Source organism: Asparagus officinalis, chromosome 5 (assembly GCF_001876935.1).
Source record: "Asparagus officinalis chromosome 5, Aspof.V1, whole genome shotgun sequence".
Classification (NCBI taxonomy): domain Eukaryota; kingdom Viridiplantae; phylum Streptophyta; class Magnoliopsida; order Asparagales; family Asparagaceae; genus Asparagus; species Asparagus officinalis.
This window is the reverse complement of record NC_033798.1, coordinates 12328414-12345567: the sequence shown is the minus strand read 5'-3', so window position 1 is coordinate 12345567 and position 17154 is coordinate 12328414. Positions and strand designations below refer to the sequence as shown.

The 17154-nt window shown below is 35.5% G+C and overlaps 3 protein-coding genes and 1 long non-coding RNA gene across 4 annotated transcripts; all 4 read left to right on the top strand.

Annotated features, from left to right (window-relative positions):
- LOC109843880 lies at positions 4906-10376 on the top strand. The gene is made up of 3 exons (XR_002247821.1): positions 4906-4955; positions 10079-10251; positions 10361-10376. It is a non-coding gene; the product is annotated as an uncharacterized LOC109843880 (long non-coding RNA).
- Positions 10379-11667, top strand: LOC109841529 (replication factor A protein 1-like). Its single transcript, XM_020410492.1, has 4 exons — positions 10379-10628; positions 10714-10798; positions 10887-10941; positions 11506-11667. The coding sequence occupies exons 1-4, from the start codon at positions 10379-10381 to the stop codon at positions 11665-11667; spliced, it is 552 nt and encodes a 183-aa protein (XP_020266081.1).
- Positions 11478-12252, top strand: LOC109843879. Its single transcript, XM_020412841.1, has 2 exons — positions 11478-11849; positions 11946-12252. The coding sequence occupies exons 1-2, from the start codon at positions 11730-11732 to the stop codon at positions 12225-12227; spliced, it is 402 nt and encodes a 133-aa protein (XP_020268430.1). The 5' UTR covers positions 11478-11729; the 3' UTR covers positions 12228-12252.
- On the top strand, positions 13279-13847 carry LOC109843878 (putative calcium-binding protein CML19). The gene has a single exon (XM_020412839.1). The coding sequence runs from the start codon at positions 13323-13325 to the stop codon at positions 13749-13751; it is 429 nt and encodes a 142-aa protein (XP_020268428.1). The 5' UTR covers positions 13279-13322; the 3' UTR covers positions 13752-13847.

Sequence of the window (17154 nt, the reverse complement as noted above, 5' to 3'; positions counted from 1 at the left end):
ATAAATGACAGAAAAGGGATCATCTCAAAAGGATCTAGGTAACCTATTCACGAGATGGCTCGCATAAACCAACGTCTCGGTCCAAAAGGATCTAGGCAATCAACTCTGCGTCATCATACATCGCACCTTCTCCAGCAATGTACGGTTCAATCTCTCAGTCACCCCATTCTGTTGCGGTGTCTCTCGAACTGTGAAGTGTCGCCTAAAGCTGTGATCCCGACAAAACTGCAGAAACGGTACACTCTTATACTTTCCACCATTATCTGAATGTAGAGTCTTTACCTTTCTACCTGTCTACAGTTCCACTTTTTTTTTCCACTCCACAAAAATATTCAGGACCTCATATTTATGCTTCATAGGGTATACCCAATTCCTCCTGTAATAGTCATCAATGAAAGTGACAAAATAGTTGGTCCCACCAAGTGATGTGTTCTTGGAAGGAACTCACACATCTGTGTGAATGTAATCTAATGTACCTTGGGTGCTGTGAATAGCGGTGCCAAACTTTACTCTAGTCTTCTTCCCAAGTACACAATGCTCACACAGCTCCATCTTGCAGGTATCAGCACCTTTCAATAGCCCCCGTTTCGCTAATGACTGTAGGGACATATCTCCTGTGTGTCCTAATCTCATGTGTCATAATGTGGTAGTGTCCTCCTCTATAGTAATAGAAGCTGTCAGACCCCCTGTAATTGTCTTGCCCTTCAAGTAGTATAGGAAGTTTTCCCTGACTCCTCGCATCACCACCATAGAATCCTTCATGACCTTCGTTGTAGCATCCTCTAAGGTCACCCGTTAGCCAGCTACCTCTAAAGTACCAAGAGAAATGATGTTCTTCGTCAATTGCACCACGAACCTCACTTCTTTCAATTCCCTCACCACTCCGTCATGCATCCTAATCCGGACTGAACCAATATCACCAATAGGGCATATGTGGTCATTTCTCATAAGCACGACATCCCCTCTTTCCAGCTCCTCAAAGCTAGAGAATCAATTCCTCCTAGGGCATATATGATATATGGCTCTTGAATCCAACATCCACTCCGTAGAGTCGGTATAGCAAACCGACGGTAGTACAGGACACGAATAGCCCGAAGAATCTGACTTTGAATATTCATCAATAGCTTTTGCAACATTCACTTCTGAAACTTGTACAACTTTTCCTTTGTTTTTCCCAGATTTTTTTCTTCCACTTTGGGCAGTCAATCTTCCAATGTCCTTCTTCTTTACAATACCGATATTGATTTCTACCAACACTCTTATGTGCACCTCTATTCTTTGATTTTGAGCGGTTGACCTGATAGCGGTTTGAATTACGGCCTCGAACTGCTAGTGCATCTCCTGATGCCTTCTCGAAGGGTTCACCATCACTCTTCCTCAACTCATAATTCACCAAAGCTAAGGTCACCTCCATATAGCTAACAGTGGTTCTTCCATTGATCATAGTGAGAACGAACGTACCGTAATCATCCTCGGGCAATGAACACAAAAGTAATATCACTTTGTCTTCATCCTCAACCATGATATCCACATTGGCCATATCTGAAAGTAGCTTCGTGAAATTGTTGACATGCTCCCTGATGAAAACTCTCCTCTTCATCTTGAATTGGTAAAACCTCTTCTTCAAGTGAAGTCGATTCTTAATTCTCTTCGTAAGATATTTCTCATTGAGTGTTTCCCACATTCTCTTCATCGACGTCTCGTTCATTACGTCATAAATAAGATCTGGCGTCAAGCATGACCGAATAACTCCACAAGCCCTACTATTCATCTTCTTCCAAACCTTGTCCTCCATGTCTTTGGGTTTCTCTTGTAACTCAAGAGTCTCCTCCAAATTCTGTGCATCCAAGGCATCCATCACCTGACACCTCTACAATCCAAAATTAATCTGTCGTTCTTCCAATGTCCTTCTTCTTTGCAACTTTGGGCAGTCGTTCTTCCAATGTCCTTCTTCTTTGCAAAAGTGACATTGATTCCTACCAATATTTCTATGGCCACCTCTTGACTTCGATCTTGAACGATCACCTAGACGACGGTTTGGACCACGTCCTCGAACTGCTAATGCATCTCCTGATGCCTTCTCGGAGGGTTCGTTATTACTCTTCATCAACTCATAATTCACCAAAGCTGAGGTCACCTCCTTGTAGCTAACCGTAGTTATTCTATTTATCATAGTGAGAACAAACGTACCAAAATCATCCTCCGGCAACGAACACAATAGTAGCATCGCCTTGTCTTCATCCTCAACCAAGATATCTACATTGACCATATCCATAATTAGCTTCGTGAAGTTGTTAACATGCTCCCGAATGGAAACTTCCCTCTTCATCTTGAATTGGTAAAACCTCTTCTTCAAGTGAAGCCGATTCTCAATGCTCTTCGTCAGATACTTCTTATTGAGTGTTTCCCACATTCTCTTCGCTGACGTCTCGTTCATTACGTCATAAATAAGATTCGACGTCAAGCATGACTGAATAACTCCACAAGCCCTACTATTCATCTTCTTCCAAACCTTGTCCCCCATGTCTTTGGGTTTCTCTTGTAACTCAAGAGTCTCCTCCAAATTCTATGCATCCAAGGCATCCATCACCTGACACCTCTACAATCCGAAATTAATCTGTCGTCGAACTTCGGAACATCAATCTTCGTGTTATTGATGCTAAGACTCTGTAGAATTGTAGAAACGCGATGACTTCGGCGGTCGACCGGAAACATGCTCGAGTACAGGGTGTGTTTCTGCATTCTGACCGATCGACCACCGCGGTCGACCACCAAACCCTATAATTGATTTTTGGTTTCTGTCTTTCTGGTCGGTTGACCGTGACGATTTCGACGATCGGCCGCCTGTCGGGTTTGGACCTAGGCTTTGTTTCCTGTTCTGATTTAGTTTGTGTTTTGATATATATTGAAACACGATTTTAGGGTTTTGTATTGGTTAGAATTTGTTCTGAATTAAGAGGGATAAGGGGTGATTTTGAGCTTTCTTATGAGAGCAAATTGGTGAGAGTTGAGAGCTTTGTTTGAGAGATTAATTTGAGGGTTTGTGAGTGATTTGTAATCTCTATTTTGTGTTCTCCTCTCTAATAGTGGAAGCCCCTCCCCTTCTTGCCCCGTGGACGTAGGCAACTTGTTGAACCACGTATATCTCCTGTTTTGAGTTTGTGTTGTTATTTTTGATTTGATTCTGTGTGTGCCTTCTCTCTCAGCAACTTTGTGGAATCCGCTGCACCGCCGCACAACATACATGTATTTCTTATTAGCCAAAATCCTTTACAACAAAATCTGCCCACCTTCCCGCTGGGCCCGTTCCATTGTGCCTTTATCAATAAGCCCCTTATCCTAGTGAGTATCTTGGCATTGTATCCAGTCACTTCTCATGACTGGATCCTATCAATTCCGTATTGAATTCATAGCGAGTCCCACAATCAAAACCTACACTTAACTACCTATGGAACAGCAGCGGAAGGATAAGCCACCATAAGATGACAATTTGGCAACCTAGAAGATTTTGGGGCATCATGACAAAAACCTTATTTCTACTACCACACCATCTAGCTCTCCAAGATTTGATGTTCCCTTACGAAGCCAAATTAATTTTTAAAATTAAGAGAGAGAAAATGAACCTTTTATGGTGTGTTTGACAACTCTCTAAAATGGGACCAATATCATCTGTGGACCTTTTCAAAAAAAAATATCATCAGTGGCCCTATTTGAGCTTTCCTTCGTTTGAAAAAATTAGGTCAAAATACGCCTAGTTTTTCCTAAGTCAATAAATAAATAAATAAATAATAAAAAAATAAAAATAAATCTATACTACTTATACAAGAGAAAACCATTATCAAAACTTTTGTATACCCAAATTACCCCCTTCAAATTTTGTAATTCTAATTATATCCCATCCAATATAACTATTATTATAATCTATAATAATCTATACTACACTTTCCCATTTTTTATCCCCTTCGCAACCGCCTCTTCTTATCTCTTCTTCTGCTGTTTCTCAACACCGACACGACCTCTCCCCTTCCCCTCTCCCTCTCTCTTTGAAAACCCCATTCGCAACCGCCTCTTCATCTCTCTTTTTCTGCCGTTTCTCAACACCGACACGACCTCTCCCCTTCCCCTCTCCCTCTCTCTTTGAAAACGCCCAAATACCTTTATTACCTCCGTCATCCTTGATTACCCCTGCCCCTCTCCCTCTTCCTGTCTCTAAATTATTTCGACGTTCAGAATTCCATCAGTTTCTGATATGCTTATCAATTGACTATTAATTACTATTAATTACTTGAATCGATCCCATCCATTCATAATCTAATTATGCCTTCTTTGAATTATATATTTCCATATCTTTATTAATTCATACTTTCATATTTATGTTGATGTTACTTACTTAAGGCGCAGCTCAACCTTTTCACTTTACTTAATTATTTTATTCAAGTGGAATATTTTATTCCTAGCCCAATATCATATGACAATAAAGCAGCTTATCAATTCATCTTACTTGATTATTTTATTCAAGTGAAACATGTTATTGTATGATACTATCCATCCCTTATGTTTGATTATTAAAACCAACATTGAGTATCATATTAAAACTTTATGTAAATTAATGTTAAATAAATGGTTGTTTATCAGTCATTGTTGACATCCTTCGCCATACAAACTACCATTTCCTACGGGTTTCCACAACCGAGTGTAGGATTTAGTTTCTGATATGCTTCCATGGTTGACTTTTTAATAATCAAAATTACACAACATTTAAGATTCAGCAGATATTAATAAAGTATGGGATAATGAACTGCAAGATATTTGACGCCTAACAACAATATGCCTCGTAATAATAATTAAACCAAAGAAATTTATTTTCATATATGGTTGTAGTAACTTTTTATTTTTGATATTTTTGTCAGAATGCAAGATTAAGATCAAACAACAATTACAACAAGGAAAACAAGGTACATTTCCTTTTCAAAAGTAATGCTTTATATTATTCGTATATTAATTATAACATTAGTTTTATTAGTGTGCAATTACTATGTTAACTAATTGAATTTAACTACATTATGAAATTTCACACATAATAAATGAATTCAAAACATTTAAAATTTAAATTTTAAGTTTATTATATGTATGTACTAGATTAATATGAAAAATAAATTAATGTTCAATTCTTTCGCAGTTCAAATAATATTCTCACAAGTTTGCGTGAAAAACAATTGGAAAAACAAATGGAACCAAATGAAGGTTAGTCGAACAAATTTAATTTTTCTAATGCATCTTCCAGATAATCAATAACAAATAATTCTAATATATTCATATAAATTTATCAACAGCATCAAAGAAAATGAAGAGGAAAAATTATTACAATGCATTAACTACTAAGGAAAGAGAAGCTTATATTGGAAGGATGTGTCGAAATAAGAGAATAAAGAGGACTATGGATAGTAGTCCAAATGCAGAAGATCAATCAATGAAAAGAAGTGCACGTTGGCTAGAACGAGCATCCAATTACCAAGTTGAATGAAACAGTGAGTTTTAATAAGTTTATAAATATAATAATTTAAGTTTCTACAATAAACAAAATTAACTAATAACATATTACAATCGTATAGGAACAAATATATCAAGGCCGTCTTGTTCAGAACTACACAAGCTTGGAAAGATAGCAAGTTGCATCCATTGTGGAGTAATGAAATTTGAATATGAGAGCTCATCTTTTTGCTGTAATAATGGAGAAACAGTACTTGTGGAACCTTGTATCCCAGATGAATTATATAACTTGCTAACATCTGATTGTAATGAGGGTGTTGAGTTTAGGAGAAACATTAGAGCATACAACAGTGTTTTCTCATTCACCTCATTTGGGGTAGCACTTGATAAAAACTTAGCATCGTCAAGGGATGGAATATACACTTTTAAAGCGCAAGGTCAGATTTACCATAGTTTGCCTGGATTGATACCACAAAATGATAGACCTCGCTTCTTCCAGTTATATTTTTATGACACAGATAATGAATTGCAAAATAGGATGAATGTTTTACAAGAAGGGAAATTATCAGAAAATACAATGAAGACTATAATGAAAATCCTAGAAGACAATCCTTATGCGAAAATTCTACGGAGGCTTAAAGATGTACCAACGTTGAGAGAATTACAAATCTGTATATCTAAGAACACCAATCTTGATCAAAGGATTTATAACTCTCCAACAGCAGAGCAAGTGGCAGCAATTTGGATAGAAGGATACAATCCAAATGAACCGTTAAATAGAGAGATTATAATACAAGAGCACTTTGGACAAAGGCATCAAGTCAAACATTATTATAGTTGTTATGATCCTCTACAATATCTGATTTTATTTCCAAATAGTGAGAGTGGGTGGCAGCAGTTTATCTACAGATGTCGGAACGAAAGAATACAATTAAATATGACCGAAGAAAGTCAGACATTGGATTTAGCTAGACAGCTTAATGAGGAGGAATCACAAGGTAAAACCAACGCCAAATTTTAATCTCATAAGTAAAATATATCATATCTTATCAATTTATAAAAAATTTTAAGCTTATAACAGATATCGAAAGATAAGGAGGGCAATATGTTTCTTGTAGGGAGTATTATTGCTACAAGCTTCAAATTCGGAATCCAATAAAATGGGCAATATGTTTCTTGTAGGGAGTATTATTGCTACAAGCTTCAAATTCGGAATCCAATAAAATCAATTCTGCTACTTGCTGGACGACTATTTCAACAGTTTGCTGTGGACATGTATGTGAAGTTAGAGACAACACGACTTGATTTCTTTAGAAAACAACAATCAAATATAAGAGCAGAATTGTATCAAGGAATTGTTGATAGTGTTACTGCTGGGGAAACACGTGGAGATCAAGTTGGACATAGAGTTGTTTTACCACCATCTTTCATTGGAGGACCAAGAGATATGAGGCGTTACGGTAAACCGGATCTCTTCATTACAATAACATGTAATCCAGATTGGGATGAAATAAGGAATGAGCTTCTAAATGGACAAACAACACAGGATAGACCAGATCTTTCTTCTAGAGTTTTTAGAGGGAAAATAGAGTATCTTAAAGACCAGCTATTTAAGAAAGAAGTATTTGGTAAAGTAGTTGCACGTGTCTATGTCATTGAATTTCAGAAAAGGGGACTTCCACATGCTCATATATTATTAATTTTGAAACATGAATATAAGCTAATGAGCCCAGATCATTTTGATAAATTTATATCGGCAGAATTACCAGATCAATCACTATTTCCAATGTTGCATGTGAAGGTGGTAAAACATATATATGGTTCATAGCCCTTGTGGATCGTTGAGGAAAACAAGTCCATGCATGGTTGACGGAAAATGTAAATATCACTACCCACGTTCTTTTTGTTCAAAGACAAGTTTAGGGGGTGATGGTTATCCAATATATATGCGAAGGAATGATGGAAAGAAAATTTTTGTACGTAACACAATTTTAGACAATCAATGGATTGTTCCATACAATCCTTACCTATTAAGTAGGTATAATTGTCATGTCAATGTTGAAGTATGCTCTGGACTTAAGGCTGTAAAATATCTTTATAAATATATATACAAAGGGCATGACAAAGTAGCTGTGTGCATAGCGTCAAATGAGGCAACACATCCAGTAGATGAGATCAAACAATACCAAGATGCGAGATGGGTATCAGCACAAGAAGCAATTTGACGGATTTTTGAATTTAAGATGAATGATATGCAACCCCCTGTTATTAACCTCCAATTACATCTTCCAAATAAGAAAAATGTTTATTATTGGAATAATGAAGATCTTCGAAATATTATGACGTGGGAGCACACAGCTAAGACAACGCTTACAGAATTCTTTAGAAAATGTGCTTCAGATCAAAAAGCAAGGACGTTGCTGTACAAAGAATTTCCTGAACATTATGTGTGGGTAGTAGGAAATAAATGTTGGAATGAGAGGGGGAAAAAGGTCGTGGTTGGACGAATAAATTCAGCAAATCCTATAGAGGGGGAGAGATATTATTTAAGGCTTTTATTGAATCATGTTAAAGGTCCTACTTCTTGGGATGACTTACTCACTGTTGATGGATTACTTGTGAAGACTTTTAAAGAGTCTGTACAGAAAAGAGGACTCTTAGAATCCGACGATAGTATAGTCGAATGCTTGGATGAAGCAGTAAATTTCAAGATGCCATACGCATTAAGAAGATTATTTGCAACTATTCTGGTTTATTGTCAACCAACAAATGTCAGATTATTATGGGAGAGATATAGACCAGCAATGTCTGAAGATTTCGTTCAAAGATCTATAGCATATAGACCAGCAATGTCTGAAGATTTCGTTCAAAGATCTATAGCGACAGATGTAGAACAAACTGCATGAGCATTAGAGGGAGTTAATTATTTCCTAGAGAGCATGGGGAAGAAAATACAAGATTTTGATTTACCTAAATTTAAAGAGGATGAAATAGATAATCCATCATGCAATCTACGAATCATACAGGATGAGATAGATGTTGAAGTCTGTCAGGAAGATATAGATGGTAAGTACAAATTAAACGAATATCAAAGAAAAGCTTTTGAAATAATAATGGACAGAGTTAATATGAATAAGGGAGGAGTTTTTTTCATAGATGGTCCTGGAGGGACGGGAAAAACATTATTGTACAAAACTATATTTGCCAATGTCAGATCAAAAGGAATGATTGCAATAGCAACCGCAACTTCAGGAGTAGCGGCATCTTTACTACCTGGTGGGCGCATATCACATTCACGTTTTAAGATACATATTAATGCCACTGAGACAACAGTTTGCAATATATCTAAACAGGAAGGTACTGCACATTTGATTAGAAAAGCAGCACTAATTATTTGGGATGAAGCACCTATGGTAAAAAGAGTAGCAATTGAAAGTGTAGATCGTACAATGCAAAACCTATTGAGTACAAAAGAATTGTTTGGTGGTAAAGTAGTAGTTTTTGGAGGAGATTTTCGTCAAGTGTTGCCAGTTATTCCAAGAGGAACAATGAGCCAAACAGTTAATGCCAGCTTAGTAAAGTCTTATTTGTGGGAGAAGATGGAAAAGATAACATTAAAAATAAACATGCGAGCAAAAAATGATGAAGAATTCAGTAAATTCTTGCTGCGTGTCGGAAATGGAACAGAAAAAACAACTAAAGATGAACTATTAGACTTCCTGAAAGTATTGTGATTGAAGATAGCAAAAAATGGACAATCGGAAGTTGAATTGTTAAACCAAGTATTTCCATTAATTGAACAAAATGCAAATTCAGCTGAATATATGACAGAACGAGCTATTCTTGCGACAAAAAATGAATATGTAGATGAGCTCAATGACAAGCTTTTGGATAAATTTCCTGGTGATGAGATTATTTTCCATAGTTTTGACAAGGCTATTGATGATCCAAATAACTACTACCAAGAAGAATTTTTAAACAAGTTGATGCCTAATGGTCTTCCACCGCACAAACTAAAGCTGAAGCAGAATTGCCCGATAATGTTGCTTAGAAATCTAGACCCATCAAATGGACTTTGCAATGGAACTAGAATGGTTTGCAAAGAATTTGATAAAAATGTTATTAAAGCAGAAATAACAAAAAGTCATCATGCGGGTCAAGAAGTCATGATTCCAAGGATACCATTATCACCAGCTGAAAATGAAAATTACCCTTTCAAATTTCAACGAAAACAATTTCCTATAAGGTTATGCTTCGCAATGACAATAAACAAAGCACAGGGACAAACAATTCGCACAGTGGGTATTTATTTACCACACCATGTTTTTTCACATGGACAATTATACGTCGCTTTATCTCGTGGTGTATCAACAAACAATACAAGAGTGCTGGTTAAAGGCGAAAGAAAACAAAAGAAAGGATATACATACACCAAAAATATCGTCTACAAAGAAGTTCTATCCAGAGAAAGGTTAGAAAAAACATTATTATAATTTGTAATAAGAAGATGGTGAAAAAAATAAATATCATTATTATAATTTGTAAAAATTACTTTATTTGATATTTCTAATATTTACTATGGTTACAGGGAAGATGACTGCTGAAAGACAACGTAAAGGTGAATACAGCTTCATTAAGGATTTGAAGTTATATCAAGAATCTTTCTCAATCAAAGTGCTTATACTAAAAGTGTCCTTGGAGCAATTCTCATCGTCAAAAGGTTCAGGTCAGGTTCAAAAGATTATTGTGATTGACGAAGAGGTAAGTACAACTCTTCAAATGAAATATTTATTATTACATTTAAATTTCATTAAATTTTTACTTAACTGGTAATTTATTTTAAAGTTTAAGTAACAACAAATAAATACAGGGAACAAAGATTCAAGTCATGCTATTCAATGCTACAATAGCAACATTTGAGGAATACATCCATCTCAGCAATATCATTATCATCAAGAATGGTATAGCCAGGCCTATAAATAGGAAATATGCATCGGTGAATCCGAATTTTGAGCTTGCTTTTGGACAAAACACAAAAATTACAGTATCCGAAAATAAAATCAATATCGGTACCCTACCATTTTCATTCAAGCGATTCGAAGAGGTGACAAAGACAGATAATGAAAATATATTTTTCGGTATGCTAAATTTTTAATCTTAATAACATAGCATTTGTAATACAAAATTAAATTTTTAAGCACTAAAATTTTAATCTTTATACAGATGTGTTAGGATTCATCACTTCAGTGAGACCGTTGTACACAACAAATACATCAGTTAGAAGGGAGATCACAATAATGAATGAAGAGTAAGTGTTTTTAAATAAGAAATAATTTTTCAATAACAAATATTAAAATACTAACATATCCATTTAACAATTTTTTTAATTGACACAGGATGGATCCATTGGTATTAACATTATGGGGAGAGCATATAGAGAAAGAAGGTCAAGTATTCGAAGACAAGAAAAAACAAAAACCAATTATAGCAATAATTAACGTTACTGCAAATAGATATATGGGTAAGACTTTTCAATTTAATTGTTTTTAAAAATTTATATAACCAAAAAGTAACCATATAATGAATACAGGAGTTCCGCAACTATCATCAAAGCCTGCAACAATATTTTTGATAGACCCAAACATTACTGAAGCACACACTCTTAAAGAATGGTAAATCAAAGCCTGCAACAATATTTTTGATAGACCCAAACATTACTGAAGCACACACTCTTAAAGAATGGTAAAGCTTATGCAAATAAAATCCTTCCTAATATAATTTTGAAAAAAAAATAATACATGTCTTAAATATAGGATGACAGGGTAGGGGAAAAATTATGAGAAACTGATGCAGCAGACCCCATCGAAGCTAATGAGAAGGTCTAAGAAGGTTATGCTTGGTGATATCATCACATCATCAACAGCTACGAAACTGGTATTTTATTATATTGGTTAAGATATTAACAAGATAAATAATAATAAATTTTGAATTTATAACTTGATTGATATTTTTTAGAATATTTATTCCTACTTTAAAGCGGAGATATCAGCAATAATCAATCCAGAATCACCTTGTTACACCGCATGCAAGAGTTTTCAAAGAAAGGTTTTTGTTGAAGACAGCATAGCTAACTGCAACAATTGCAATACTGAAGATGCGGAATGGAAAATAAAGTAAGTTTTAAATTTTATTTATAAAAAAAATAAAAATAACATTAAATTTTCACATCAAGGTACCTTATGCGATTGGAAGTTAAAGATCATATCGACAAGACATATGTTACACTTTTCGATGAAGCTCGGTTTCTAACTGGTTGTTCAGCTGAAGAATATGTAGATTCATTTGATGAAGAAGGAAAGGTAATATAACATTATTTATTTCAAATATATAAAAGCTTTTTTCCATAAAATTAGTAAATTATTAAAATGGAAAAAATGGCCATAAATATAATGCAGGAGCACTTATCACCTATGTACCAGAAAATGATGAGCTGTTGCGACAAAGAATATCTTTTCTTGGTAAAAATGAACAGGAAAGATGAAGAGAAAAGAATTGAAGGAAGAATAACCGCTCAAGAAATATGCAGCCCAAACAATTTTGAACCAATAGAATGTGATGAAGATGAAGATTCAAAGGACATTTCACTGAAGCGAAAGAGTATGACAAGCCTGAAAAAAGATATGAACAAAAGAAAGTTCATGAATAATAAAAATATTAAAATAGAAAGTGAGAAGTGATACATCATTTATAGCATTATGATGAATACGCTTAATTATGTTTATTTAAACTATTATGTCAAGGATATTGACAATGAAAGTTTTTCTGGTAATTTGCTTTTTTCTTCAATTGGGAAGCCATCAACCTGCAAGTTGGCAATAGCTTTATTGATCACTTTTCCAATAAGAATTTTCTATTTTTATAGTAAAGAATATACAGCTAATTTGATTCGGTGTTATTTGCAATGAGTTTATGTGAGGTTCACTGATTAGTTCAGTCATCAATTACTTGCATGCTTTTGTCAAGTGGTGGTATCATTTAACTTTGACATTAAGTCTGTAGTGTTAATGTTTTTAGTTTTTAATAGAAAATTAATGTTCTTCTTTCATTTTTATTTGGACTTGTTATTTTATTCAGGCGTTTGTTAATTTTGAGTTTTAACAAAGTAGGTTTTAAATATTTATGTGGGAATCATAATTTGGTGAGTAAAAATTACTTGGTGTACAAATATTTAAACTCATGCAGTTTCTTAATATGCATCATGTGCAACGCACGTATGGTATACTAGTAAAAATAAAAGTGAAAATAAAAAATTTGTAATAGTTCTTTTTTAAACTAAAGCCTTTTAAATGTTCTTTATTGAACTACCCCTTAACTTAGTTGTAGTCCGATTTAGGAGAAAAGTAGTTTAGGACTAATTTTGGTCCCCATTTTTCAAGAGTTGCCTTAAGAGAATGTTATAATCATTAATGAGCCATGTGGCTGAGAGGAGAGCTACATACGAAACAAATCTGCCTCCTATCATTTTTATTTATATTTAGTTATTGTCTTTTGAGAAGACCACGCTCTAATCCTTCCGTGTTACAAACCTCGAACCCTTATTTACTCTAAACATCGCCTTCATCTCTTTTAGTATATTAATTCTTTAACGAATTGCATCAAACAGACAAAGTCCAAATTTGAACAAACGCCCATATATGACCCTTTCCCCTGGACACGCTCGTATCCTTCTCTATATAAACAAACCTCTTAAGCATCAATCATCTCATCTTCTCAAAAACTTTCAACATTTCTCTTCATTAGAATTCTTAACAATCATTAACTAAGTGTAAGTTATGGCTTCATACTTAGCCAATTTCGAACAAATCTTCACCCGTTTCGATGCCAATGGTGACGGCAAGCTCTCACCATCGGAGCTCCAATGCTTGTTGAGGAGCATAAGCCAAGAATTGAGTCTGGAGGAAGCTGAGGCTGTGGTTGAGTCCAGCGACTCCGATGGTGATGGATTATTAGATATCAATGAATTCGCTAAATTTGTGGGCGACAAAAGAGAGACAGAGGAAGAAGAGAGGGAGTTGAGAGAGGCATATGAGATGTTCGTGATGAAGGAAGAGGGACATATCACGGCCAAGAGCCTGAAGAGGATGCTGAGTAGGCTGGGGACATCAAAGGCAATAGACGAGTGTATGAGCATGATATGTAGGTTTGATGGTAATGGTGATGGTGTGCTTAGCTTTGATGAGTTTAAGGTTATGATGATTTGAAGTTGTTAAGAGTTTGGAAGATTGTATGTATATTCTGAATTAGTTGTTTGTCTTTATCTTAAAATGTAATAAATTCATGAGTTGAATTGCTAGCTAGTACAGATCCTTTCTCTTTCTTGCAATTGATTCTTACTTAGACCTTATGCTACGAAATATTCATGCCAACTCTTGCATTGAATTATAAGCTTCTTCTAGAATGCCCAATCTTGTTGACTAGTTGGTTGATTTGAACTCTTGTAGCTTGATTGGTAATGGGAATGTAAATGTTTCAACAGTACTTTTTCGCCGGCATTTTCAGTTGTGAAGGTATAAAAAAGTCCGACTTTGACTCGTATCATCCCTTCCTGAAGGTATAGCAACGCATTCAATGAGCCACTTGATTAAGTCGTCGCATGTGAACGACAATTCCGTGTGATGGAAGTATGAGTGGCTGATGAGTTCATGGAGACGTTGGATCCTCAGAAGTCTAAACAGGGATCTAGAGAAAGTCAATGATTTGCCTGTGCAGAAAGAATCTTATCTTCACCGCAAGTTTTTCAAACATAAAACATAATTTTTTTCGCATATTCGATGAGAAGGAATCAACCGCATCAACCCAAAGCTCGCTTTGTGTCGCTCAAATTCTTGAAAAATTTTTTGTGGTATATGTTGGGATTATGTCTTTAATTCTTTGTATAACTTCATGAGAATTAGATAGGGTTAGAGACCTATCATGATTAGGAGATTGGGTCTCATCATGGTTAGAAGTTTAAATTCTATTCTTATTAGGAAGTTAGGCTAGAGATAGAGTTTTGGTTTCTATATATATATATTCTTCTATTATTGGAGGAAAAACTAAGGAGAGGAGAGAGAGCCAATAGTCTTGTAATTTAGGGTTAGCAGAGGGCGTGCTTGACTCAAGAATATTGTGCAAGAGGCGAGGGTTTCGTAGCTTTTGCCCTTGTAAAAGATTATATTATTGGGAGAGAGTTTCCAAGTCTTTGTCTGTTCAAAAGATTATAAGGAGAGGGCTTTGGAGAGAATATGAGAGTTGATTATGTACGTGAGGTTGAGAGATTAAGAGATGAGAGTTGAGTGGTTCCTCTTGTAGTTCTCCCTGATACATAGTGGATTTCTCGTATTAATGTTGCCCCGTGGATGTAGGTCGAAGTTGGTCGACCGAATCACGTAAATCTCGATATTCTTTCTTCTTGATTGTACTTGTTTTATATTTAATTAATTATGGGTTGGCTTTCAAGTTGCGGATATCGTAGTATGCGGAGAGACTAAAATTTCCCAACAGTATCCTCTTTTTTCACTTTTACGTGTTTTTAGTAGTAAAATAGGAGCTTTCTTGACTAAGAAATGAATTTGGTTTCAATTCAAATTTAACTCATTCGTTTCTTCAATAATAGAGTGTTTTTTTTACGTGTTTTAATATGTTCTGCCAGGATATCCAGAATATGTTATGCATCCTGTTTCAGAATAGGATTTTAAATCTTAGAAATATTACTTTTTTGATCAATATTATTTTCTTCTTTAATATTTTTTTATGGATTTGTAAATTAGTTATTTTCTTCTTTAATAGTATTTTCTTCTTTAATATTTTTTTTACGTGTTTTCTGATAAGATTAGCTTCTAGAACTCCTTGGGATCATCCATAAACATGTGAGTTTATCCATAATAAATGTGTGGAAGCTGTTACATAACCGAAAACCCACCTAAACGGATAATAACGGTTGTTCCTCGACCCTATCCACAAACACGACATTCATATCCATAAACATAGCATTTAAAGCCTATAAATACACCCCTAGCATCCTCATAAAAGGAGGTTAAAAGGGAGCCATGAATTTGAGAGAGGCTAGCGAGATCTTGGCAAACTCCAGCATAAAGAGGGAGCTATTCGAAGGATCCGAGGCCTGTCCCCCCATTCCTTGAGATCAAGCTTGCATTTGATCTCAAGAAGAATAGTGATCTCGCTTGGTTGAGATCATTTACTTCAGCGATTACTTTCTTAGTGAAGTAAGAGCTTTGATCATCATTATGTCAATCGGATCCGATCCGAGGCGGTCCACGGATAAACCCCAGCACAGGAAAAGATCCCACACAAATAGAGACTAATAAATAGGATCTGTGTGTTGTTTGACAAATTTATAATCTTTATTTTTCATTGTGTAAGGAGATCTTATAAAAAGATTAACTATTCTATTTTGTGAACTTGTAATCGATAAATGATTGTAACAAGTTCAATGGCAATGAAGAAATCAACTTTTAACCCAAACAGTGAAGGGTTGAGAACTCTTCTAGTTGATTGAGGGCCTTTGGAGGTCATTTGGGGGCCTACATGAAGGCTTGATTCCTTAAGCAAGAGGATACGTAGGCAGTCATTTTATGATGCAGCCGGTTTGGTGAGTTGATACGATGTTTAGATAATGCTCACATTTTTATTTGAGTCTCGACTTGTTATGGATTGAGTCCATTGTCGTGGATTTGTTTTACTTCATACTGGACGCAATAAGTGAGTCGTTTGGTTGGCATTGGTGTCAGTTCAGTTTTGAAAAAACTTTACCGAGGTGGAGAATTGTAGAAATGGCGACACGGCGACGAAGTTTAGATTTTTTTAAAGCAGGAAACGCTTTTGGTGTTGTTCGGTCGATCGCGAGGCAAGGCCGGTCGACCAGAAACGTGCACGCTACATGCATTGGTTTTTAGCACTCTGGTCGGTCGACCGGGGCTTCATGCCGGTCGACTAGATCGGGTTTTTGGGCTTGAGTTTCTGTTTCCTAATCTGTTTGGGTTTTTGTTTTGTTATAAATAGAAACACGTTTTAGGTTTCTTGGAGCTTTTGATTGGGATACTTGGAGCACGTAAAAGAGAGATCTTTCTGAGCTATTGGTTAGGGTTTTGTTTGAGAGAATTAGAGCTTTGTTGGTGAGATTAATTGGTGAGTTTGAGTGATTTGTAATCTTAGTTTCTACTCTTCTTCTCTATTAATGAAAACCCTATCCCCTTCTTGCCCCGTGGACGTAGACAACTTGCCGAACCACGTAAAATTGGTGTGTTTGTGTTTGTGCCATTATTTTGCATTGTTTGACCTTCTCTTGGCGTTTGGTTTGGTTCTTCGAAGCACATCAATTTGGCTTCCGCGCACAACATATAACATAATTTTTTTTCGCATATTCGATGAGAAGGAATCAACCGCATCAACCCAAAAGCTCGCTTTGTGTAGCTCAAATTCTTGAAATTTTTTTTTCGCGGTATCTATTGGGATTATGTTTTTGATTCTTTATATAACTTTATGAGAATTAGATAGGGTTAGAGGTCTATCATGATTAGGAGATTGGGTCTCATCATGATTAGGAGTTTGAATCATATTCTAATTAGGAAGTTAGGTTAGAGATAGGGTTTTGGTTTCCCTGTA